The 27,240-nt window shown below is 41.2% G+C and overlaps 1 protein-coding gene across 2 annotated transcripts in view; it reads right to left on the reverse strand.

Moving 5' to 3' along the window:
* Window positions 1-13,554: 13,554 nt before the first annotated feature.
* The window catches only part of IPO8 (importin 8), a 51,405-nt gene continuing 37,719 nt past the window's right edge, over window positions 13,555-27,240 (reverse strand). The window contains exons 22-26 of one of the 2 annotated variants that reach the window (XR_011090076.1): window positions 23,033-23,238; window positions 21,332-21,565; window positions 20,579-20,695; window positions 14,863-19,883; window positions 13,555-14,820 (exon numbers count right to left, since the gene is read on the reverse strand). Coding sequence is in view for 1 of the 2 variants with exons in the window: in XM_068661839.1 (XP_068517940.1) it covers window positions 19,786-19,883; window positions 20,579-20,695; window positions 21,332-21,565; window positions 23,033-23,238 (655 nt within the window). In the remaining variant the exon portion in view is untranslated. Of the gene's footprint in view, window positions 19,884-20,578; window positions 20,696-21,331; window positions 21,566-23,032; window positions 23,239-27,240 lie in introns of both variants that reach the window. The other variant, XM_068661839.1, reaches the window with a different exon arrangement.

A 27,240-nucleotide genomic window follows, 5' to 3' on the forward strand; every position in this document is an offset into this window, starting at 1 on the left:
ATAAAAAGTAATGTTACCATGGCCCACACCCACTGGGATGTCTCATTTTTGCTTTGGCTTTAGGATAAAGGGCAATGAGGATGTTTGGATCAGCAGCTTCATTTCAGCCAGTGTTTCTGATAAGTCTGTCACCACATTTGTCTCTGGAAAATATTAAGCACAACATAGAGCTCATTCCTCGATGATGTACAAGCAGCTTGTTTTTCTCATTTCACCACAAATCTTATTTATATATACACTGCAAATAGATTGATACCACACACAGAGCACATCTATAGGGCCTGATTTGCCAGTGTTATATTAGATTTACGGCCTTGTAATTCCATAGACTTTAATGAGTTTTACCAGACTAAAGCTGGTTCCTAAAGAGAAAGGATATATCATGAACATGCACACATTACTTGTATACCCACCCAGAAATGTTAGTACAGGCAGACACCTGGCACAGATGACAGCAGTTAAATTTGCTTCGCATTTCCTTTTATAAGGCCCTGATTTCAGTTGCTCCTAACTGCCAAACATTTGATGTTTGGGCAGAAATTTTCCTTCTAATGTGCTTGCCTCAGGCTAAGTGTTTTCAGACAATTCCAGCAGAAGCGGTGCCGGCGTGTAGCCCCAGAGCAACAGGCAACGTCTGTCCCAGCGGACAACAGGCGCTTTTAGGATAAATTTGGGGGAAACCACAGTGTTTCACCAATATTAAGAAAGGCTCCGACTGCCTTATTTAGAAGGTCCCGAAGCTTTGAAGCAAGGATTTGAAACGCTGAAAGGAAATCGGATGTTGTAACCCAGAAATGGTTACAACAAGCCTAACCCAGCCGTTCATACTCCACTTTGCTTTGCGCTGAGCTCTGAGTTACCCACACGTGCTAACACCAGCATGTCCTTTTGCAGTGGGAGACCTCTGTGCTTAAACAAGGCACGTAGCAAACCCGCAGCGGGTTCTTATAAAGCCATTTGCAAGGAGCTGATCGATGCTTAAGTCTTCTGCCACACAACCACATTGTGCTTGCAACACCTGCTGCTTCACTGGCTTCAGCTTACTGAGGCTGGCTGACTTTGGAGGGTCACCGAGATAGCACCATGGGTCAGCAGCAAGCTTTAGGAGAGGACAGAAAGAGGGAACAAGGCAGCTGCCTTAGCTTAGAGTGAGTTTTTGTTTTAATTTTTAATTTTGCTTTTTATAAACAGCTGCTGACAATGCACTGGTTAACACTGCCAAAAAAAAAAAAATCCTTACCGTTGTCTTTGCTTTGCTGTATTCGTTTCAGATGCTTACCCCTAAGGAAATACAGAAGATATTGCAGAATGATGTGCTTTTCTTCATGCGTCAATGGTCTTTAGGTAACAAAGAAAAAGAGAAATGTAGGGTGGGCTAAAAGCTCCAACAACCAACATTACTCTAGAACAGGGTCAAGGATGAAGCAAGGTTTTCTATAATTGCTCATCTTCGGTGCTGAGGATCGCTGTGGCACAAGCCAGAAGAGCACCATGCCACCACGTGCAGATGGCACCTCTCCTAAGAGCATAGGGTGTGCCACAGAACAGAGCATTCCACCTTTAACTTGCACTTACTTTGCCATTTCGTGCAACTCTGCAGACTCTCTGGTGACCAGGCACAGCGGCCACTGCCAGCTGCGGGCTGCAGACCACCCTGCCGTTGCGAAGAGCTCCTCTGCGCTTTCGCCGCACGCTCTGAGCTCAAGTGGAGGTCTCTGCTAAATCTCAATCTAAATAGCTCAATCTAAATAGCTCAGCCATTTTGCTGACCCCTGTGAGGGTACATATGGTTCCATATGGTGGGAAATCTGCCCTTTTTTTTTGTTTTTTAAATTTGCTCCTAAGATCAAGTGTAGGAAAATATAAACAAAACTATGGTAGGAGAATATTAAGGTTGCAGAATCAAGCGCTTATAAGTCAGGAACTGGCTGACAAGGTTTCTGTCACATAAAAGAAAGATCGAAATAAATATGTTTTGATAGCAAAAGAAAAAAAAAAAAAAAAAGCTCTCTGCACGACAGGCTAGATAAATAGAAATAAAAGAATGAGGCTGCTTTGTTTGAGAACAGCTTCTTAAATCATGATCATCTTTCCAGACCATTTCCTTCTCTCCTCCCTAAACTCCTGCCAAATTGCAGCTAGGTTTAACACGAACATTTCACAAAGAGTTGATCTTTGTACTTGAGAGATAGGCAAAGTCTGGGCTTCAGAGGTGATTCTTTTAGATCATTTTTGAAGAGTTATACTGGTGTAAATTGAGTACCTTAAAAATTCACCACACTGGAAACCTGCAGTACTACATAATTCCTCCCATAATTTTTCTTCCTCTTTAAAGAGAACATTCATCCCCGCAGTGGGTCTGCTATAGTTAAGGGAAAGACTTATCAAGATGAAATTTGCTCTCCGCAAAAGGAGAAAATAAGATTTCAGAACGAGTCCACTCAGGGTTATGCGAACAACCCCGCATTTCCCCACATCCCAAACAAGCATTGCATGCGTTGTGCTTCATCAAGAAGAAAAGCGTCTCCCAAAAACCCAAGGAAAGGTGCTGGCTTGCTGCGAGGGAAGCTTCCCTGGCCAGGCTGCCCCTGGCTCAGAGCAGCAGCCAGCAGTGGGTGATGGCTCAGGGAGGCTTAACAGCCACCCACACCACATGTTGCCCAAATGCCAGCTTGGCACACACACTGCTGGCAGCAGAGCCCACAAGGGCAGCAAATGTTCGCTGACTGGCACTCACAGCCCAGCCCAAGGTGCCTGAGGAACGGCTGGGTGCTCTGTTCCTGCTCCTTGGGTGCAGGAAGTGAATCCTGGACCGAATCCTGCGGTGAGAACAGCGATAAGGTGCTGGAGGAAGGCAGAAGTCACGCTGCAGCAGTCATCTTTTGAGCCAATGCTGAGGATCTACTGGGTTCCAACCTACAGGAGACACTGAGCGAAAGGCTTTGGCCGCTGAACAATACCAGGGAGGCTAAAAGAAAAGAAATCAAAGCAAGAAGGGTGGCAAAACAAACAAGCAAGTCATTTGAAATCAAAACACATTCTAACCCACCTCCCTTGAAAGAGGTCCTGCCCGCTGCATGCCCTGCAGCACTCTGTCTCCAGCAGTTACAGTGGCAAGCTTTGCAGAGCCTTATCTGCATGTCGGGAAGGGCACCTGAAGCAAACAGGCTTGAAATCTGGCACCACTGTTCACGCAGATCCTGCTGCAAAAGGGCTCTTCCTAGAGCAAGCAGGATCTTCAGATGCCAGTCAGGCAGGGAACTTGCAGAGGAAACAAGCAGGGGAGCAGCACAGGCTGCAAAAAGCTGAGCCTGCTGGGCTGAACTGTAGGACAGCCACAGCTTATGGAAAGGATCGAGCACAAAGGAGAGGGTGATTAGCAAAAAAAGTCCCAGCTAAAAGGGCAACAAGGCCTATTCCTACCTGTCAGGTTCTGCCTTTCACTGACAGAAGCTATGTTTTCTGTAAGGAGCATTTTCCTAGACTCCCAGAACCGCAGACATCAGTGCAGGCAAGATCATAGCTCTGGAGGAGGGCCAGCAGAGTTCAAAGCCCTCTGCTGAAAACCAAAGCAACTCTGACAAGCATTGAGGTAAAATTTATGAGGTCCTGATTGCTAAAAACCTATGTTTGGGATATAAAAAACAAAAAGTAACAATTATGCCACCCACACTGTTTATTCTTTTCTTATGTGTGGCGCTTTGGGCTAGCATGCTGACATATAAAACAATCTGAGCACTTTTTAGATTGGATTTATAGCATTCCTAGACTGACATTTAGTATCATGGTTTGCAGTTAAGCATAATATTCAACAAGCCACCTGCCTCTATAAATGTCACGATTTGGGCTCAAACTTGGTTTACACACAGCTCAAAGGAACCCGTTCTTTCAGTGAGCGCCTGTTTACAAGGAGCTTTCACGGCACACAGCACTGAAAAAAAATCAATTTGTAGAAAATAAAGATAAAGGTGAAAGTCTTGCGTGATTTATCTTGTTTGGAAGCGGTAGAGAGGGGCATGAGAAATCTGCATTCCAGAAAAGATCAGCACTGCCCACAGAATAAATTGGTGCTGGCTGGTGCAAGCAGCTACCCTGCGAGAAACACAGCGAATAGCTCACAGGGAAGAGCAGAGGATTGCCAGGTGGGGTGGCTGAAAGCCTCAAGTTTTCACATCTGGAGGTTCCTGAGCCGTTTACAAAGCACCGGAGCTGCCCAAAGGGACACTCTGTCTGGCTCTGGATTCTTTGGTGCAAGTGTTGCTAAAAGGTAGACATCCTGCTACATCCATGGTGACAGGAGGAGAATCAAGTGTGGGATGCACAAAGGCAGAAGCACATCGGGACTGTAGATGGAAAGAGACCTCTGCAGGTCACCTCGTCCAACTTCCTGCTCAAAGCAGGGCCAGCGAGAGTAGACTGCCTGGGGCCTTGTCCTCGTTCATTAGGCTGAAATGCAAGCAGTGCCACAGCTGCTCTGTTGCCTCTCTGATCACAGAGATGCATTACCTAGATGCATGCTCCAAAAACAGAATTGTTGCCCCACGGTCTTAGGGAGGGATTCTGTTGGGCAGCAGAAGCCATTGATAAATTTACCAGTGCTCTTCACTACTCTGTATGACACAGAGGGCTCCATCAAGCTCCCATTGCTAATACAAGATCTGGCAATTTGCTGTTTTACGAGGAAGAAGAGCCCATTCAGTGATTCCCTGGGGTCTAGTCACACCACAGACCAGGGAGACTAGGAGCTGAACATTTCTGGAAAAGGAGCATTACGTTGAGGTACTCTGCAGAGCAATTGGGTGTGCTCCAAGTCCAGATTCTCCAAATAGATAATCAGGTCAGAAAACAAGCCATTTATAGCAGGGACATAACAGACATTGCTCTGCTATAATGAAGCTCTCTTCTGCTTGGAAGAAATATTCTGGTGTGACAAGATAATTTCTCACCTGGATTTAAATGCTATGGTGTCTGAAGGTATCATCTTTCTCCAACTATCATCAATTAAGCTTTGAATACTGCAAAGATGAGGAAAGGTAAGCCTATGTGTCATCCATTGGTTCATGCAAAGTGACCTAACCAAAAATCTATCCTTCTGGGAATGACAAATCAAAAAACTGGTGACATACAGAATGAAAATCATGGAATCGTCTAGCTTGGAAAAGACCTTCAAGATCATTAAGTCCAACCATCAACCTGACCTACTGAGTCTCATCAACAAACCATGTCCCCCAGTGCCACATCTCTTAAGTACCTCCACAGATGGGGACTTGATAGCTAGCTGAGCTCTGCCTGACCTGATCTTCCTAAAAACGCTCACTATAAAAGCAAATTAAAAGTTACATGTACGTCACTCCTGAAGACCATGGAATGAGAAATCATACATGATAGAAATCCCAAGGCATGACCTCCGGCATGTAACTGGGAGCATTTTTGGTGTTTTGCTGCAGGTTTATAAATGGTTGCACTCCACTTTTGGAGCATTTTCTCCACGGGTGACACTTCTTATGCACTGAATGTAGTCCTGCGGCAATGACCGGATGATGATACATCAGTTGCAGAAATTAGTTCTGTCTGGCACGGGCAAGATGAGTTGGCCCCTTCTACAGCCATTACTTGAATCATATGAATTCTAATATATAACATGGAAATGTCCCATGCTGGTAATTCTAAGGACAAGCCCTTTTACTAAAAGCAAGCTTGCTGTGGATGAATTTAGTACCTTTCCCACAAGTGAAGGCAATGACATAGACAGAAGTAAAACTCTTGAGCATCGATAGCACCAAGGCATTAAATAAAGATATTCCATCATTCCCTGAGTTAAATAGGAACAAGACCAAGTGCAAAATAAAGGTAGGAGCAAGGCAGAGGGTGCTAGACTGCTAATAAGGGCTTTCAGAAAACTGCCAAACTGCCAAGAAGAGTGCTTGATGGAGGTTACAGCATCAGAAATCGTGTGTAGAGACCTAGGATTTTCTCCTCTGAAATACTGCTTCCTTAGATGCTTGTTTGGCCTACAGAACCAAGTTGATGGTGAGTATTGAGATTTCTGCTTTAAATCAGACTGGCATACATACTCTGTCGAAAGTAACCCATGAATACTTAAACAACTGGAAAATCTATTTTCATTCTAAAATTGTTAGATATTTGAACGTCAGTCATTCATATAATGGTACAGCTCAGCTCAGTAAAATTGTCTCATGAATCCAAACATTGCTGTTGACCAAAACACAATGTCACAAGTATGCAATAAAACCTACAGAAATGCCTTTTGCTATCAGTTTCACTAAGAAGTGCTGGACTTGAAGCAGCTCTCTAACACCCTGAGAGAGATTGCAACAATTTAAATAATGACACTCTGCAAACAGCTTTTAGTATTACAAACCTCTGAACCACAAACTGCTCCCGCAAGTTAGATAAGCAGTAAGGGAGACTTTCTTTCAATGTCACCCCTGACTGTCTCTCTCCCTGCCTTCTGGCTGCTCTAACAAGTCAGGCACGTGGTGAAAAAATATTTCAAGCCAGTGGGTGGCATCCAGTATTATATTCTGGATGTGTCGTTGATAGCTTGAATATATCAGATATTTTTAGCTACTGTAAGCAGTTCTAAGCAATCAAGTATTGTAATCAAAAGCATGCAGAAGCTGAGCTGTATCAGTTCAGTCAGGATTTTAAGGATTCAGGTTTTACAACTCCGTTTGTTAATGTGCTGGGATGGTACGGACACAGTTGCTCCTTCTTTCAGCGTAACACAGTCATTTTCAGAAGTATGACCTTCCTGAGAACTCCCTACCGTGCTCAGCTTAGTGTGTAGTCATTTCAGTAATAGCAGCTTTCTGCAGGGAAATAGGAAAGGCAGCCTCGGGCCTGGCTGGAGATACCCAAAGTTATGTGATTGTGGAAATCTCTGGGTTCCAGCAGGCCACGAAGCCATGCTATTTGGGAAATGACAGCGATTGCAGACAAAGAAAGATCACAGAACAGTCAACCCTTTCGAGACCAAGCAGGAAGCCTGCAGAGAAGCCGTGATTCCCGCCCAGCTGCAGGAGCTGAGGGGAGGCCAGAACCCCGCCATGTTTTCACCATGGGGTTGCCGAGTGCCAGGCCGGGCCTGGTCCCACCCTGCTCCCTGCCCTCATCCCAGCCAGCAGGGGGGTAGCATGGTGCTAAGAGCACGGGTGTCACAGCAGTGCCCCAACATGTGTCCCTCTGAGAAAGATCTGCAGACAAAAGCCTCATGTGAAGAGGAGCCACTGAACTCGTGTGGGTTTTGGCAGAGCTGTACCTCAACTTGGAGGGCTTTGGCTCTCTGGTAGCCACCTGGGTTTAGTACCAGAGGAAAAATGTTTCCCTCACAAATTAGAGTAGGAATCTAGGAAAGAGTTACAGAAGGAAAAAAAAACACGGAGTCTGTATTAACAGCTCTGTATCTTCTCCCTAAACTTGTGTGTGCCTGTGTGCCCCTTCTGCCTCACTTCTGTTTTAATCTCAGCCCTTCCCACAGACTCATCTCTCCTGCCTGTTTTTACAATACACCCATAAGACATTTGCACCTACCATTGTTGTATCATTGCAAAGAACTCAAAGCTTGATGGCAGAGCTTCAGACTTGAAGACACCATTGTCTTGGCTACATCTCTCTACCCTAGGCTTGAGCAAGCACTTTCCAGGTCACAAGCGTGCCTCTACTTTCCCCCGCAGTAACACGAAGTAAATGACTGCAAGTGCTTTTCTGAACCTTTGAAAGCCATTTGTCCCTATCTAGCCTTTTCTCCTTCACCAGTACACTTTGCCACCCTGGAAAAGGTTAAGAAGATGGGAGTCACAACCCACCTCCTTGAAACCTCCATTCCTCTAAGCCCCTTGCACTTAGATCCCATTCCTTGTCATTGAGCTGCTCCTCCTCGCTTTATTCTTTTGTGAATACTGAGCAACTTACTTCTTTCAGCAAGCAGAACCCACCTGGCACCTGCTGAAACTTTGCAATCCAAAGGGACACTGCTGATTTCTCACATAGTTTCTCCTTTTATACCTCCTCCCCACCAGGAGTAACTCATCAGAAGTCAGTAATACATGTATATACTAGTATGGACCCGAAGTCTGCAGAGAAGCAACCCTTAGCAATCTGCTCAGATGAACGAAAACACAGTCATGGAGACCTAAGAACAATCACTGGTGTGACATTCTGCTATCTGATTCTCCCATTCACAATCTCTCTGGCTGTTACCTCCCAGACATCAGCATTCCTAACAGGCCACTTCTGGACATAACACAGGCCTCTTCAGTTCGTGCTTCAGCTTTTGGACTGCTCTGAGGAAGTGACATACACTCGCAATTGAAGTGAATGGTACTTCAAACAAGCTGTAGTTTCCAGAGTTCAAAATTGCACGGTAGTGGGACTCATGCCTAATGCTTATTGCTTTTTCTGCTCATTTCCTTTCAAATGCAATGCCTAATTATCCTCTGACTGCCTGAAGCAGAGCCACCTCAATCAGGATTATTGCTATTAAGACATTTTGAACAAGACAGAGAGCTCCCCTCTTAATATCTCTGCACACACAGCCCACCCAAGCTACTCTGCTGCTGCTAGCCCTGCTCAGCCTACAGAAGGAGCAGCAAGACTGACTGAATAAAATCCTGAGCAATCAGAGCTGACCCTGCTTTGGGCTGAAGGTTGACTAGAGACCTCCTGAGCTCCCTTCCAACCCTGTATGTTCTGTGGTTCTAAGTTTTCAAGCAGGAATATTAAGAGAAATTTACAGAAACTCCAGCTCTGTAACATACTCCCCTCATGGGTTACATTTCCCTTCTTTCAGATTTTCCCCTAATACTAAATGATTGGCAAACGGTCAATGGAAAGATCAGGATCTGGGCAACACATGTCCAGGGGCTTGTCACGTTCCGTCATCCCTAATCAGAACCTTACCTACCTTTGGGTGCTTCTGCTCAGCAGATTTCCAAGCTGTTCCTCCTGGCTGCCTTTTTTTCAAGGTCCTAAAACTTCGATGTTCATAGATTATTTTTCACTGCACTCACTGATGCACTGCTGACCTGAATGCAGCTTGACAAGTTTCCTGAATGCTGTAGTATCTTTTAGTTGTGTTGGAGCATCCACAATGAAAAGACAAAAATAAAATGCAACAAAAATGCTACAAAAGACGGTGCAATTAAGGCAATGTATCACACTGTAAAACATAAGAAAAACTACAGCTCAGCTCCTGGGCAAGGAAAGGCTGTAATTTACTGTAGCAAGACAAAGCATATGCATCAAATTACTCCCATGTTTCACAGTCTCTCTCATATACAAGCATCAGCAAAATTGACTGTACACTTGCACACAATCAGCAAACAGAAAGTAGAAGCTTTATTTTTTGCATAGTTGGTTATAACCCTCCTGTTTCTTTTTCCCCTCCAAATATGCCTCTGGTGGTTACCAGAGGTATATTCATATTAGCACACTCACCCACCTGACCTGAATGGTTCATTTCCCATTCATTTTCCTTACAAAAAGAGAAGAAAGTAGGTTTTCCCCAAGGGTGATTCAGAGCAGCTGATGCCTTAGAAGCACACCTCTGTTCCCTCCTGTCTTACAAAAGCTTAACAAGATAAGCTTTCTAACCTAAATTCAGTGCCTGAAAAAGGTGGTGTGCTTTTTTTTCCCCCTTATCTCTTCTTTAGGGCTACACATACTAGTGGACACCTCTTTGTATCTTTAAAGATCATATCCACAGGGGTTTGTTTTGTTTCTTCCCCTATTTGTCTTTAACCAAAAATGGAACAGTATAAAAAAAAAGAGTAATTTTGCACAATACTATTTTCTTACATTGTGAAAAAGGAACCATTCAGGAAAGGATGAAATGCTTTCCAGTGCTTTCACAGGCTTTGGAAATTCATTAAATTACAAACTGTTAGTGTCCTGTTAGGCAATCTCCTGCAGCAGAATAAATCTTGGACTCAGGCCTCCATAATACAAGTGACCTTGGATGAAAGCCACAAAAATGGCAGCAAAATAAACTAGCCTATGTCCTTTGACATTATGTTTAAGTAGCTGGTGCTTTTTTTTTTTTTTTTTTCCTGCAGCAGTACTGGCAAAAAGTAAAATATGGAGGTAAAAGTCAACTGCAACTCCCTTCCCGTATGCAAAATGAAATAATTATTTTTTTCTTTCTCCAAAATCAGGAGCAGAGCAAGAATATCGAGCTATAAACTACTTGGAGTTTATAAACAAAACAATTCTATTTTTCCTGCCATTGTTAAGCTAGGATCTGTTTGCCTCATGGTTTTTCTATCTTCCCCAACCTGCGATAGTTACAGAATTTCATTCAATCAGGCCTCAATTCAGTAATCAGGCACTGAAACACTTGCTCAAGATCTGCATAAAAACACTTGACACAATAGTGTATAGAAGCACATTAGTAAGAGAATCGAGTGATTAATAATCTATGCTCTGTGGCAATAACTATTGGCAACAAATCTGCCTTCATTTCCGCAGTTCTTCCTAATTCAGTACCTCCCATTCACACAACACAGGCACCCCTAAGAGCAGCACATGTGAGAGGGGGAAGAGGTGTGCACGTCAGAGGAGGTTGTGCATGTGAATGCATGTGAGAAGAGGGAGCCAGAATCACAGCTGAGTGAGAATATTTCTTTGTTTACAAGAAGCAGAAGCTGAAGATCCAAGGCAAGATCCTCATGTCCTGGAAAACCACTGTATCCTAAAGCTACACGACGGATAGAAAAGCGAGGGGGTAACAAAGTCTAGCCAGAGCAGACAGGAGATAAATACAAGCACTCTCCCCCATCCTTCTGTAAGGAGGAGCAAGGCATGATTTGCAACCACAAGCAGACGCTGCTTCAGTTGTGCAGTGGCAGTGGTTTTTCAGTATGCATGTTTTATTTGAAGAATATCAATCATTCAGTAATAGAAAATCCCATTAAACAATCAGATATGCCCTTGCAACAGTCAGGAGGAAGAAACCACAAAAACTGAGGCAGCCTGAGACTGCAGAACTCTTTCTTCTGGAGAGAACAGCCTTTGGCAACCAGAAACATCCTTTGGTTCCTCCAGCCAGGTGGCTCAAACACCCCCGGGTTCTGAAACCAGCCGTACTTACAGAGGAGCAGTGACAATCTCCTTACCTTCGTCTTCCTGGACACCTACCTGTATGAAATCAGCAATCCTTTTGATCAATGAAGCAATGGATAAATATTCTGTAATTGAATGTCACAAGTAGCAACTCTTCCTTGGGGCAATTTCCATGCTTGTTTTTCCAGTGAAATCAGTGTCTGGGGGGCTTCTTGGGTATGGACTCTCTCTTGGCTAGCCTGTTTGTTTTTTTCCCCTCACAATGATGAAGGCAGATCCCATCAGTCTTTCTTCAAAACAATCATACAGATTAACCTAATCATGCTGCTTACCCTAACTGAATTGATTCTTGTTTGGCAAAATTCAGCAATCACGGTCCATGCTGTACTGAGGAACCAGACTCCACGTAGCTGTTTAATCTCAGATTTGAGTGGTCTGCACATAGAAACGATAGCTGCTTCTAATCAGTGCACAGTCAGACACATTATGGCGTGGTTTCGTTCAACCCCTTGCGCCCTCCAGAAAGACACTTATGGCAGGAGGAAAACATAAGACAGGGTTTGCCTTCTCCACACCCACAAAGCCCTTCCAGAACACAACCACAGCTGCTACTGAGGTGCAGATGTCAGCCCCACAGCTGTGGTCAGATGCCTACGTTTACACAGCCATTTAGCCCCACTCCTGCACTCTGCACAACCTCTCGAGGCAGAGTCAGGTGCGAGGCATGTTGTACTAAAAAGGGCTGTATGGATTATTTATAATTAACTGAGCAGGGAGACTTGGAAGCTGCAGGAACCCTTATAGTTGTTGCTGCTGCATGCTCTGTTCTACAAGGTGCTGAGAGATAAAAGGCCAGGAACTTCAATAATAAAGAAAACAACCATTATTCATATACTGATATGACCTTCCCAGACTGCACTTTTTTATTCTGAATTTCATTTGTATGACTATTATAGAGGCTTTTTCTGATGTGCACACAAATCCACGTAGCTTGAACTCTTCCAGAAAAGGAAAAAATTCAGTCAGAAACTGCATGGGAATGGTTAAAGTCCCATCAATTTAATCAAAAAGGTAATTAAATTGTTTTAATTATGCATTTAACATACCTGATACCAAGAGAAAGCAAACATTGATCAACTTTCATCCTTACTGGGGACTAACTAAAAGAAATTTCCATTTTAAAGGATTTGGAATTAGTATTCAGCTTAAGAATTCATCTTCGTCTAAAAGATCGACGCGGTCAGAGGGCAGGAGGAGGCAGGAGAGCCATGTATTTACTTCAGTGAAAAATACACTCTTTCAGAGTCTGCTAGAAGTAGCAATCACAGCCTACACCTTCACAGCTAATGCCGCGTGTTTGTTAATACCTGCAGAGAGGCCACAAGCTTCCCAACAGCCTGAGAAGTGGTATAGATGATACCACAGGTCACCTGAAGTTCTACTCCCACGTGATTAGGTTCCCCTCAAAGCCTCAAGAGGAACTGGCAATCAGCATGTCACTCATCACCCAGCTGAGAACCGTTTTTTCTGCAGGAGAGCTCATGACACCAAGCAACCCACACAAGATATGATGAAACAATGCCACTGCTAGACAGGTTAAAACTGCAGTTCACTCGAGCTCACTGGTACTAAGCAATTTCATAAATGAAGTATGTTCTGGCAGAGCTTCTCCGGAAGGTATTAACCATGGTACAAACACTAGGACCTAGCAAATGCCTTGGGTGAAATCCTGCTCCATAAGAGCCAATGGTAAAACTCCCAGGCACTTTTACAGAACCAGAATGTTTCTCTCTCTTGCCAGCTGCAACATGCTGCTATGACTTTGGGCAAACTACACTAACCCAGCCTCTCCATGACGATTATGTGCCACCAACCACTGCTCTCAGAGATACTGTGGAGGAATTGCAAAAGTGCCCTGTACAGAGAAGGGCAAGCATTACCAAACAGCGCAATCTAACAAACAGGCTACTGTAGGAACTCACCGTGATGGAAGTATTCCGCTGATAAAAATATCAGGCTCACAGTTTCACGCAGGATTAATCTCTTGTTCTGTGAAGTTTTGGTACAAACTGTCTGCTTTGTGAATTCCACACACAGAAGACTGGTCCAAACTCTGGTGCAGAAACACAAGATCACTATCTTCACTGTTCTGACAGTTTTGGAAATTGTATTGGGACGATCCATAATGATCTCATCTACACCAAACATCAGTTACGTTCGTTTGCACGCAAACCATTCACATGAAGAGTGGACTTTGCAAGTCTGAGATTAACAAACACAAACTGCTACACAAATGCACATTAACTCTGGATAACAAGCACATTTGTTTAAAATTAATTCTGGGGTGTTCTTGTAAATAAGTTTTATGGCTGTATGAAGAGAGGCTATAAACTGAGATTGGGCTCCTTGGTAGGTGGCATGTTACATTTTTTTAAGAAATATTATTCCTCCCATATAAATGCACAACAGATGTAACATTTGACCTAAGCAATAAGATTTATTACTATTTTTAAAGCAAATTCAGCACAGCTTACGAGAACACTGTACAGAATTCTTCAAGTTAGAAAGAGATTCTTCTCGTCATCAATGCGTGTTTTGCATTTGTCAATTCTTGCCCTCAAAGCCAACCCACAGCGCAGTATTTTAGGTTTCTTACAAAGGTGATGATCCTGCAATCCAACCTGAAAACGTTACACAGAGTGGTCTCCCTCTAGTCATTGCAGTCATGGGCTCATATCTTTGCATTTAATTATCAAAAGAAATCTGCATGGCCTCTTTGGTCTCCTTTTGATCCAAAAAAATATTTCAGGTGATTTATGTTAAGCATATTACCAGCAGCACATGCAATTCAAAGCTGTTTTCACACAAAGTTTGGCTATGACAAAAAGCATTACAGCCATGATCAAAGAACAGAATCTCACTTATATTGTTTAATATTAATTTCTTTACCTCATGCACTTTTGTATAAATATTTATTGTTTCACATTTTCTCCAGAGGCCATAGTTCTTCCATTTTCTAAAAATAACCTGCTTATGTACAGTCTTGTCCTTTCAAAGAACTGTTCTTCTTCCTCTGAGGTCCATTGCCAAGATCTCTGTTTGCAGAAAATAGTGAGAGAGGGATACGTGCAGCTTTACTTACACAAACATGTTGAAAAAAATGAGGAAAACTTCTTGGAGAATCACCTTGAATAGTAAACAGTCCCGTGAAATACTGATAGGCCTCCACATCAAGCAGCAATTCTGCATTTTGAGTGAGGGCAAAAAAACTGAAACGTAACAGAACATATTGAAATCTCATTTCAAGAAAACACTCGTTTTTGTTGCTCAGCAGCTTCAAGTGGTAAATCATTTGCCAGATTTTGCACTTCATTTTATATACCATAATCCAGGATGGGCCAGTAGGCAACTTCTGACCAACTCTCTCCATTCACCTCAGGTGAACCCCAGAGCTGATAAAGTTCTGTTCACATTGGAGAAATCAGTCCATCTGAAAGTACACCTCCCACCCCACCATGCACACAGCCAAGCAGTTAAAGCTGTGAGCCTCTGTACAGCCTGTGAAGAGAATCCTAGCATTAACTTACCACTTTCACCTCATTTTTTTTCTGATATGAACAACTACCCATTTGTAATCAAGATTGCTTTCAGATCCTGAGTTCACAGCACTGCACCAAACCTGGGGCTGCCCAAGAAGCCAAGCACATTCTTATCTCTAGAGAAAGGCATAGAACAAAGCTGTTGAACGCTCCTCTAGAAGATCCAGATAAAATCAGGAACAGTGCAGGATCATATCAAACGCATCAACTCCATTTAAATGGATGCTTTCCTGATTCCTACATCATCACAATTGCATATGCCTGCAGATTCTCTTTGAACTGCTGTTCCCCAAAATTCATTAGTCAGGGAATAGTTGGTCGGTTAGCTCCCTTGACATAGCGATTTGGTAGGAGGTATGTTGACAATTTTTAAGAAAAGTTGTAATCCCACTGAGTGTCTCCCACTGGTGATTGCACATCAGCCAAGACAAGATGTTCCCAGACTTTTCAAAGGGATGCATCTTTTCTCTGCTAAAGAAAATCCCACAAAATCTTTATGTCATATTAACAGTTGTCAGATTCAGGTTACTGACGTCTGGACAGATGTTGCATATTTTAAAGTATCTCAGCGCATTCGAATTGAGTAATGTGATTAGATCTGCAGAGCAGAGAAGTTTCTATCTGTCTAGTGCACAAACACTGCTTTAGTTCTCATTCATTTTACACTGTTGTTTTACTTTTTGTTTTATGGGATGGGGCTTTTTTTGTTTATTTGTTTACAGAAGTACCAGCAGTGGAAGAGATGTCAAAATAAAGCAGCTTGGCCTGTTCATACATCCCCTTTATGATATGGTTTTATGCTAAGACTTTCTGCTACCTGGCACAGTGTCTGGCTTCCTCTAGCAAACTCAGAATATCCATCTTTACTGTATCCCATCCGTTTGGGTTAAGATACAACAACTGAGAGAAGAAGAGTGCTATTTTCACTCACACTGTCAAGACACTGGTAGCCATACCTGCTGTATGCTTTGCTGCGGTGAGGGAAATGTGATTCTCTGTCCAGCTGCAAAGATGCAAAGATGCAGACTTGAGTAACACCCTCATTCAGAGATGGAGATCCTTGAGGAGCTCACATATCAAAAGATTGACTATGGCACGTTTAAGAACTAGGACTGAGCACCCCAGTTATACAGTGTATTTTTGCTTACCCTTTGAGCAAATTTAAGTACAAGGTGCAGGGATTTCAAGTGCCATTTTTGGATCTACCCATTTGAAATAATAAATCACAGAAAGGTTCTTCTCAAACTGCAGACACAAGCGAAGGGGTTTTGTAGTTCTGCATCACCTGCACATGTTAAATGAGACTTTCTTCTATAGAAGAAAATGCTATGGATAGGCTCCACTGCTTCATGAACAATGGGATTTAACAAATTCTGTTTAAGCTTTATTTTTTCAGATATTCTGAATACCCCTGAAATACCTAGTAACAGTCACTGGCAAAGGTAAGGAAAGGAGGGAAGAAAAAAGACTAAGAAATATTCTAGAAGCAAAGGGCAGTTAATCATTCATGTTGTCTACGATTCCTTTGGCTTACAAGTCTCAAGATAGACTCTTGCTTTACAGAAAAAAAAAAGGTCACCTACTGTCCTACCTTCTTTCCTCAGTGTATGAATCCAAAGTCACATACTGCCTGGACTTCATAGCCAAATGGCATATCCTAAAGCATTTCATTTCACATCTCCTTGACACCCTGCAGGCACCCTTTCCCCTTAAAAGGATGAATCTCACAATATCATTTTGTGTAACATTCTTTACATATTTTGAATTCAATCCCAAAGCACATCTACTTGAAACTGTGTGCGTAAAGGGTTTTATTTTTCTGCTTGTTTTTTAAGATTTTTTTCTTAGCTTAATATTCTGTTCTATTCTAAAAGCTGGCCATTTTGTTGAAATATTTTGCTTTGTTACAAAAGCAAAACAAATACTTCAATTTTGAAAGAAAGAGAGTAAAAAGAAGCAGCCAAAACATGTGCTCATCCTTATTTTCCTCTTATGAGTGACCAAACAGTATATGCGATTCAATACCCAGCATGGGTTAATTTAATCTAGAAAATAAACTTATCATTTAAGCTAACATTTGATACGATTTTAACCAACACCATGCTAATTTCATACGTAAAGCCCTCATGGTTCCCATGAGTCACCTTCACACTTTAGGAACATGGGCATGGGGTACCACAGGTCACCGGTTACCAGTCTTTGTTTTATTTTACAATACATTCACGATTCTCTGTACTTCCAGTGGCAAATACATCGTGCTTGGACAGCCAGTGCTGGTATGTGATATCCCATGATTACCTCAGCCTCAAAGTCAGACAGTAATCCATGTTTGTGTTACTCTCCTTTTAATGCAGTACAAAGCTGGACACAACTCAGAAAGAAATCCCTAAAATCCATTACCTATTTATGATCATGTACAAACGGATATTTATCATGTTAAAAGAGAACCATATGTTAAAGTAGAGGCTAGAGCCCAATAAATCTTTTTGGATGGAATCCCTTTTCAAAAAAAAAAGAAATGAAATAATTAACATTTGCTTTTGCCAGTAGAAACATTTGCTCATGAATCTCCTGGGAAGGGAAGGGCATTTAACCTTTTTACATGCCATCCCCTCAGATATCGCTGACTCCCACTGCAAAGCAGACAACAAAGATTCCCGACTACATGCTGCTGATTAAACCCCTTGTAAGAAACATCTGGATGAAATTTTCTTGGCAGTTGACTTGAAAAGTATAGAAGCAGCAGAACTAGGGAGCAGCCACAGTTCAGCTGAGCGACACAGAAATGATGCTATGCAAAAGCAGATTTTTCCTTGAACACATTACCTCTTAAATATTAACTTGTGATTGTGCAAGCAACCCTATTAGCAGAAGTAAAATAAATCCCCCTTCTACTCTGCATGCCAGTGTACAGGAGGAAAATGAGTTTTGAGAGAAATCCCACTCAATCTTTTTTTTTTCTTAATAAAATAATAGAAATCTTAAACAGTTTACCTGACTAATACTTAACCTCAATTATCAGAGAAGTCATTCACATCCTTAAACTTCAAAAAAAAATTATTAAATTTGTAATTACTTCAAAACTTCTACAGCTTCCCAGAAACTCACCAACTAACTGGATGTAATACCTTCCTGCCATTTCAGTGAACACATCCCCAGGCCTAAATGAGCAAAAGTGACCTATGATTTTCATGGCCTCTCTGCCCTCTGCTACTCAGTCTGTGAGAAAATGTCCAATGTGGTATTTTTCATTCTTGAAAATACAATCCGTGGAATTCTCCCAGTTTCCTGTATGGACAACCAGAGTTAAAATTGGGAAATTTTCACCATTGCTACTATGTGAATCAGAGCAGTGAAAAATCTGCATGAATCAATTTGACTCTGCATCTGCTGTGGGGAAAAAAAAAGAAAAAAAAAAGCAGCAGCAGTGCTGGAGTGAGTCCCACACAAAGGTGAAGGAACAAGAAAAATGGTGGGGAACCTTCTGCCCCATGACTGCAAGACTGAGAAAGGTCCAGGGTATGGGGCAAGGAATAGGCAGCAACACTATGGCCTCTTCCAGATGCCAAGGCACAGAGAGCTTCGGATTTATCAGACTGAATTATAATTACTCTAACACTTTAAAAAAAAGAAGTGTTTTAGGACACTGAAGGGGCCAGTAATTTGTAGTTATCTACAATCCTTGAAAATCTGATAGGGCATAGGAAGGGCTTTGATTTTCCAGCTGTGGCACTGCTCTGAAGAAATATATAAGCCGTATGTGCTTAAAACTGCTTGGTAAATATTTTTACGTCTTAAAGAAATTAACACAGAGACAAAATCTGGACTAAATGTTTTATGTCCAATTCAAACTTCACATTCTAAAGCACCCCAACTTATTTTGGCTACATCACTGAGATCCCAAGAGATCTAGAGAAGGGGCACCTATTCAAATTAGTATTGCTATCAGTTTCTCATAATGGTAAGTCTCTCACTAAACGAGCATATGCACAAAAAACTGTTATATATATATGTTCCAATTTATGAGAAACAAGTCTTTGAAATTCAGGAAAAAAAAATCTGTCGGATAACAAAATTTCAGTATGGAACAAGAACAGCCAAATGGAATGCAGACCAGAAATTCAGTCACCAAAGTGTAACAGTAAGAAGAAAAAAGTTCAGAGCTGTTTTTCTTCTATCAAGATAAATAAAATATTGTGAATATTTTGTACCACTTTATTCAGTACTACCACTGGAATGGTAATGAATGAATAAAAACAGAAAAGTGGGTTATAGGAACCCAAGTAAAATCCAATATTCATCAAAAATAGTGGAAATAAAAAGCTGTCATGTAGAACATCTACATCTGAAGGCCATGCCACTTGTGCAGGCAGGAGGTAACGTCAATACAGATCTAGGATATATTCACCTGCCACATGTGCCATCGTAACTCAAGTGAGTTGATTTCATGGCTAAGAGAAATAATTTAAGACTACTACATCAAGGGAAAATCTGCAATTTTGTTAAGACACTCTGACAGAACCAGTGTATGCTTTGCAACTCCAGCAGACACTTCCCTGTACACATTTGGTCTGCACCAAATAGGGAAGATGAGATAATATTCTGGATCCAGCAATATGTATGCAGCCAACAAACAATTAAACCATGTAGTAAAAAGCAGATGACAGGAAAACATGGAACCAAGGCTTACAGTGTATCAAGAAATGTCCTTACACTTAAAAAAATTATAATGCACTCCAAAATCCATTTGTTCAGGCAATCCATGTACAACAGAAGGCACTGTTATCCATATGAATCTATCAATTCTGCACAGCAAAAACCTGAGAAGTGCAACTCAATTAGATGCAGCCTGGCCCCTCCCAGTCATTCAGGTTCCTTGAGGACAAACGTTTCCTTTTCAGTCCATCAAATTATAAAAACACCACAAGAATTTGTACATTACAGTAGCTGGTTAGAAAAAGCATTCTGGTGGGGGAAGCACACTGCTACATTTCAGAAAACCTTCAGCAGCATTGAATTACCCTCCCCTATCACTCAGAAGTCATGATGGTTTTAAGAAAAAGTAATGATGAAACCCTTCCCATTGACCTTTGTAGCTGATCCTTCAGTTTCCACCAGGAGTACTTCCAGCAAAGTTAAATGCTGTGATCAGTCCTTTGTTGTCAAATGTGTAGCCACTTTGTTGTTCTATTGTCTTAGTCTCTAGAATTCAAAGAAGGGAAAAGATATGAAAAATAGCTTGCAGAAAACACTTTTGCCAGAGATAATACCATAACACCATTCAGCTAAGAAAGCAAAGTTGTAGAAAAAACTCTCGTTCCCTATGTGCAGCAACAGTAATAAATCACACCAGTATTTTCTTTAAACGAATAAGCACAACACACCTCTACAACAGAATGGAGAAATTAATCCTCTACAGAACAATTGTATGCTACACTATTCCGCTCGCCTCTTGATTAAATCTGAATTTATTTTCCATGATGCCAGTGTCCTAAATGCCCAAAACCTCACACCATCTGTGAAGGCAATGTTAGCAGTCCAACACATAATGCTGTTAGACACATAATGATCTATAGTAATTTCCATCAGATGACTGGCTGACAGCTAGATATTGCCTTAATTTGCTCTTCATTTCAAATGTCAGGTTGTGCAAAACCAGTTCATAGCTTGCTCAAACAGAAGCATATGTCAATGAGAGGGCAATTAATTATAATAACAGTAATCTGAATAACACACTTCTAGGCAAGCAATAATACAGCACAATACCCTGCTCACGCTTCTCAGGCCTCTTGGAAGACTTATGTTAATTAGCACAGAGATTTATTCCCTGTTGTTACAGATTAGATGTGGTTCCAACATCCCTGAATAAATAAAGTGGCCCTGGAGAAGTGACTTACCTGCAGCATTTCGCCGGTGTTCTGCTAATGTATAAATTTCCTGCAGCTGTTTCTTCTGATCCTCACTCAGCGGAGCTGTCAGTGAATGGTACCAGGCAGCATCTCGGCTCTGCACCGCTATCAGAACAGGAATGCATGGAAAGTGATTATCAGCTTACATTCCAAGTTAATTTTAGATAAACAAAATTAAATCCCTGATTTGGATAAAACAAACAAACAAACACTGCAAAACAGATTCAGAATTCCTGTCAGTTTCTTGGTGCAGAATCCCCCCTGTAAACAATCCTTTGGGAGAACTTCCTTACATCCTCCGCTTTCTGAAACAGGAAGTTAACAGCGTGGCCAATTATTCATGGACAACAATGAAGTGAATCTTTTAACAGAATATTCAGATCAAAACTAAAAGCAACAGGATTAGTCAAACAGGAAAGGGAGAAAACATTTTTTCCACTATGATTTTAACATCTAGAAAGTGACAAACATTTTTATATATAGGAGTCCCTCTAGTGACCAACTCTCACTTAATTGGGCTGTGGTTGAAAAGCTCTGAAAGAAAACATGAAGACTACTAGTCTCTGGCTGTATTTGGTGCCATCTGTTTTTTGTGGTACTTGTAAGCCAAAAATCTTAGGACTAACATTAGAAAATATTTCCAGTTTAAATAAATTATTACTCATAACAAAGAAAAAGGCTTTTCCTAATGATGACCATAACCATCTCCAAACTACTTCATAGCGTTCTGTCCACGCATACCTAAAAGTGCTTGTGTAAAGAACTGGTATTCATCAACACCGTTTTCAAGGTCAAGAGGTGTGCTGAATCCTTCAAGAGCAGTCTCTTCCAATGCATCTTCATCCCAGTCATCATCGTCATCATCATCCTCCTCTTCTTCTCCACCTCCATTGCCACCACCACCACCTCCACCATGGTTCTCTTGCATTGCCTGGCTCACTTCATTTGTCTCCTCCTCATCACTTGGTATCTCTTCTGCAAAAGCATTATTGTGTTTTGTAAAACAAACATTTAAAAGTATTTGGAAAAAGTGGCTTTCAAATTAAGAATAATGAATCAATCTAATTTCTGGTTGAAAATATGATCCTCTGTTAACATCCTTCCCTCAAGAACTCTGAAGAAATGGGAAAATGAAGCTAATAAAATGTTTTCTACCCTCAAGATCAGTTAAGTTTTTGTTTCTAGGAACACCTGGGGAATGTGAAGCTTTTTTCTTCTTTCATATACGCTATCATTGCATAATTATAGGATCCAAAAATTTTGAGCAAATTTGTCTTGCACAAAGTGTCCCATCACTATGCTTTTTAAATTATGAACAAAGACTGGCACAGGCTTCTCAAATTGACACAAAACAAAGAGAAAAACAGGTGTATGCCTAACATCTGCCTGCTGTTCTTCAGAGTGTTCCTTTATTTGAAGGAAGTTAAAATATCATCTTTTGCTTAGTTTTACCTTCCACTCTGTTTATGAAACAATGATTATAACCTGAATTAAATGCAATTCCAACAGGCAATTCTGAACGTTGCTATTTCTCACTTAAGGAAAAATATTTTTGACTCTTAACTGAGATTTTTTTTTTTCAAATCCCCTCCAGTTCCAAACCTTCAGCTCTTTCTGTGTTAGCAGGATAAAAAGAATGGAGTGACTGTATCTGTAACAAGCAGGACTGCCTCACAGGACAGATATTTTAAAGTTACTGTGCTGATTCCATAGCATACTCCTATGCATTGAAGAAAATTCTCTAAATACATTACAGAACAACTGTGTGAAATTTTAATGGATTACATACTCTGCTTAGACCCATTCTAATTTTCAGGCCTCAAACCATCTATTTCGTCTTCCCAGTCAAGTAACAACCACACGTATCTGCCTACAACACTGTACAAAATTCACTCCCTACAGTTCCCACTGCAACGTATTCTTCAGATTTTTCTCTCTTCTGCCAGCCACAGCAATAAGAAGTCTTTCTACTCCAGGATCCTTATCTGCCTCGAATTCCACTTTGAAAATCACTGCATGCCATTTTCTATTTGGACAAAGATGACTTGCAAGGATTTCCTTTAAATTTCACTAGAATAGGTCTTTAAAATAGCTGGGTACTAGGAACAGCTTCTTTCCAGGAATCAAGAATAAAGGCAGTGGAGTCATGGAAAACACCTGCTGCTTATGGAGAAGACGGAGTACATTCACAAGGGTGGACTTGCAAGTTTTATTGTTACTTCCTAACAAAAATTACCCTTTCACAAAGTATTACCTATTATACATTGAAACACTTTGATTACATTTTGGGAGTAAAAATCAATTCCTAAGGTGATCTTTCAAGCACCCAATAAGCCTAGCTATTTTCAGCGGACTAATGAGTCTTAGAAATGAACTGCAATTTCTTACCCCCTTTAAATTAAATCCAGACAAAATCCACAATGTGAAAAGGGGAGATTTTACCATTATCTTCTGCAACGTGTTTGTCATCTTTAGCATGGTCCTCGTGTTCTGTGAGTTCTCGCGAGGCGCAAACTTGTTTTAAGCCCAGGAAGAGGAGGAGGATCGAAGGGACGATCTGAGCAGCCACAGCATCCACTGCGGGCGGACGGTTCTGCAATTCCATTAAGATGCTCAGTCCTATTATACACATCTTTCTGTCATGGAGTCTAAAACAACACACAATTATTAGACAGAAAAACATATTTTCACTGCAGTAATATATAGAGAGCATCAAAGTCCTGGTGCTTGACATGGCAGAACACGATATTTAAAGTCTATGTTCTACGATCCTAAACACGCATTTCTTTTGTTCTGAATGTGAGTTTCCTATTGGAAAGTACTTGTCCAAAACCAACTAAGTATATTTCAAGCAATGGCCAGATTCCTGGAACAACTGTTTCTGATTACCAAATTCAAAGTTTGTAATGCTAAAAAAAATAGTTTAATAATTATGTAGAATGTCTTGTCTTTAATAAACCATTTGATAAACATTATCGTCATTAAGTAGAGTGGAAAATTAATTTCCCTTGGCTCTAGATAGGAGTACTGTAGCAGGCACTGAAATTAGAGAAAATACTATTAGTAAAGAATAATGACAATCAGAAACACACTGAATTGCAGGGTGCTTTTATGGAGTGCCACAGGGCTAGCTGTATTTAAGCATGTTTTTTAAGAGTTCATGTTTTTTAAGAGTCCATGAGAATGGCTGTAATACACATTCCATTTCCAACACTAACTTGAGGCACATTGCTAACTCCAGTGAAAGCAGGGAAATAACTGTACATCAAGAACAGCAAGCAGTACACTTAAACAGGAAATGAGTAGACTTCCAGGAAAACCAACAAATTATACGTAATTAAGGGAAATAAAAACATGGAATTAACATCAGAAAGATTTTTGTGTGCTCCCAGCCTAGGAAACTAGGTAAGAACCTATGCTCTTAAAAGAAATAATTTACACTTCCAGAAATTGAAATCATCGGCAAATAATACAGGGAAAAATCTTGAACTGCTTCTACAGAAAGTCTTTTGTCCTTCTATATTGGAAACACTAGTAGTATTCAGCTTTTCTCTAACGTTATTTTTCAATCTAGGGCTGGAGAAGAGCTCATTTTGTATGAATTTGATGCTGGCATTTTCTGTCCAAACTTTCTTCAGGGCAAGTAGCTCCAGCAAGAAGTTTCAGCAAGACCTACAGAAACAAAGCAAATCTCTAGAGCTGGCTACTGTGCAGGCTCTTCTCTCCCTGCGGCTGTGCATCAGGTGATCCCACACAGTCTTTTATCTATGCGGTAGCGTGGCATTACTAGCACTGCTGCAGCAGGGATAAACACCAAAGCTATTCTCTTTCAGCATTTTTTAATATTTCCAACTGGGAGAAAATGTCCATCCCCCAGATTCTCAGTAGATAATTCTCTTACAGAACTGTTTTTACTTTAGAATGAAGAGGATGCAAGTTGAGAGAGAAGAAACTAACAAGATGTGCACCAGTGATTACAATAAAACATACAGGAGGACAGCCAGTTTAATCCATCACTTCAAAAATTAATATGGTAATATAATTCTAAAAATCATTACAATTTTGTTACCAAAGATCCTATATACTATACTACTAAACCATAATATTCTTCAAGTAATACAAGCGATCACGTCTTACAGCTTCCTGAACTCTATATGTTTAAATGAGGCCGTGGATCTGGAGGGATTTTGTTATAGCTCCTACTTCGTTAGTTGTGTTAGGACTTAGCCAAGTGATTCCATTCTCAGAGTAGTTGACAAGAACAATAAATTCAAGACAGCCATGCCTAATATTATGATCACAGAAGACCGTCCAAGAAAAATGAAGTCAGCTAGCACAACAAATGACGCGCTGGCACGTTGGGTTTGGCTGCTCGATTACACGTGTTGAAAAATGTACCAAAATGCAAGTGGGCAGAGTGTCCTTCCATCACTGCAAACTGCCACGCTTCCTTTCCAGAAAGAACTGGACACAAAAGAGGGCATACAAATTAACCAAGAGTCAGTAGAACAGAGTCTGCTTTTGCCTTCATTACGTGAAAAAAAATTAACCCCCCTTAATCCTACCAGTTTGTCTGTCCTGAAAACAAACCCATCACCATTTGCTCACATGCCAACACTGTGAAGCATAAAGTCTACCTACAGATGATGCCACCTATGAATTGCGCACTGCTTTTGGAGGAAGAGTTGTTCCTGCATGAACAAAAGGAAACAACCTTACCCCATCTATCTGCCAGCACCTTCACGTAGGCTTGACCAAAGCTCTATAATCCATGCCCAAGACTTCCAACCTGCATCTTGACATGGAAAAGCCATGAAATTTCTATAGGCCCATGATGTATAACGCAACAATTTCAGTGTAGGTGCAATGGGGTCATTAATGACACTTGGTACTACCTTTTATTATAGAGTTGAAAAAGCTGCTGTTATATAACACCAACTGCAAAATGGAACACAAAAATAATGAAAAAGTACAGCAATTAGTGGCTTAGCTTCATATTGAATTATCTTTTATGGACAGCAAACGAAAATAGAAGACTCAGATATTGTTATACAGAAGGGAATCATCATTAGGAAGTAGCCCAAATAGCCAAAAAGTACAGTATATTTGTCATGCTTCATTTTCAAGCATCTGTGAGAGAAGCCGTAAGAATGAGCACAAGCCCTTGGAATACACGTGTTATCAGAAGGCCCAGCAGGACAATAGAAATCCAGCATCAAGCTATCTTTAGCGAAGCTGGGCCAGAAGGAAGCTTGTTTCTTCCACCTGTCAGCACAAACAGCAGGACAAGCCTGAAGTTCAGCACTCAGTGCCAGAGCTGTACCAAACACCAACAGGACTGAACAAAGAAAACAAGAATTTTACCTCATTTACATATTTTTGTAATGGCAACAACTGGTTTCAGGACTATTCCCTTGCTATCAAAAGGCTCGTTATTCCAGCACTCTCCTGTCTGCACAAAGCTGCCTGGACACAATTCTCCTTCCTGCTTTGTCCTTCGAGATCTTTACTTATCTGCTCAGCAGCACACAATAGTCCTCCCCAGCAATCACGCACTCTGCTTGCTTCCTCAAAGGCATACAAAGTCAGGCTCACATGGCAGTGCAATGCACAACTTCTAGGCAAGGCTGTTTCTAACACGATCTGCGTTCTTCACAATCTGCAGGACTTTTCGTAGCTAATACACTCCTTCCAACACAAGATAAAAAGACTTAAGGATCTTTTGTATCTTAAACCAGGTTGAAAGCATTTCAAAGGAAAATGGCTAAGCCTTTCCTTTATTGGTGTGCTGTGCTCCTTTTAGGTTAAGATCAAGTTGCTTTCTATTACACTAATCCACTTCCTGGACAAACTGCAAATAATTAGCCATTTCCTTCTAGTTGCAAAGTTGAAACCAACCTAGTTTTCCCGTATAAGATTAGGATTTTATATACTAGGATTTCTAACTATTTACTCTCCTATCAAATAAATCTCCTCCTAGTCTAAAAAACTCTCCCCCCACCCCCTTTTTTTTTTTTAAGCAAGATAGGTTTTCCTTCCACCCCAATTGCCACAGAAGAATTTTTAGCGGCAGAGTAAGAATAAGTCACACAAAGCCTCACCCAAATTTCAGGCTGTCAGAGAGAAGGTATAACGCAGCAAGGAACAAATGTCTCTACAAATACTTTTTTTTTTCAGTCCCTTACCGTTATTCAGTTTCAAGTAATTGCAGAAAACATGTTTAGAAATAAATAAATACAGCATTCCGTGCTGTATGGGCACACACCCACAGCTGTGTAATCCACCACGACATACTGGATTTACGCAGCCTTGCAGTGAGTTTTGAGCTCTCCTTGCCTTGATTATTTTTAACATTCCAAATTTCTAAACAGTTTTAAATAGTTTCCATATTTTTAATAACAGGGAAGAACAGCTACTTACTGTACCCCAGCCACTTCCCCCCTCCTCCTCTCTCCTCGCAAGATGTATTATTCCCCTGGATTTCATTCCAGGAGTTCACAAGTACTGCTGAAGAAATACTGCATTCTTTTGGCAAACACTGTTGGCTCCAGAATAAGAACATACCAGCACACCACCCCCTGCCTCTCAGCCCTTCTGGCAGAGCAGGATCTCTGGGCACTAGGACTTCAGAGGAGCAGAAGGGCAGAGGG

This window comes from Anas acuta, chromosome 1 (genome assembly GCF_963932015.1).
Source record: "Anas acuta chromosome 1, bAnaAcu1.1, whole genome shotgun sequence".
NCBI lineage: Eukaryota > Metazoa > Chordata > Aves > Anseriformes > Anatidae > Anas > Anas acuta.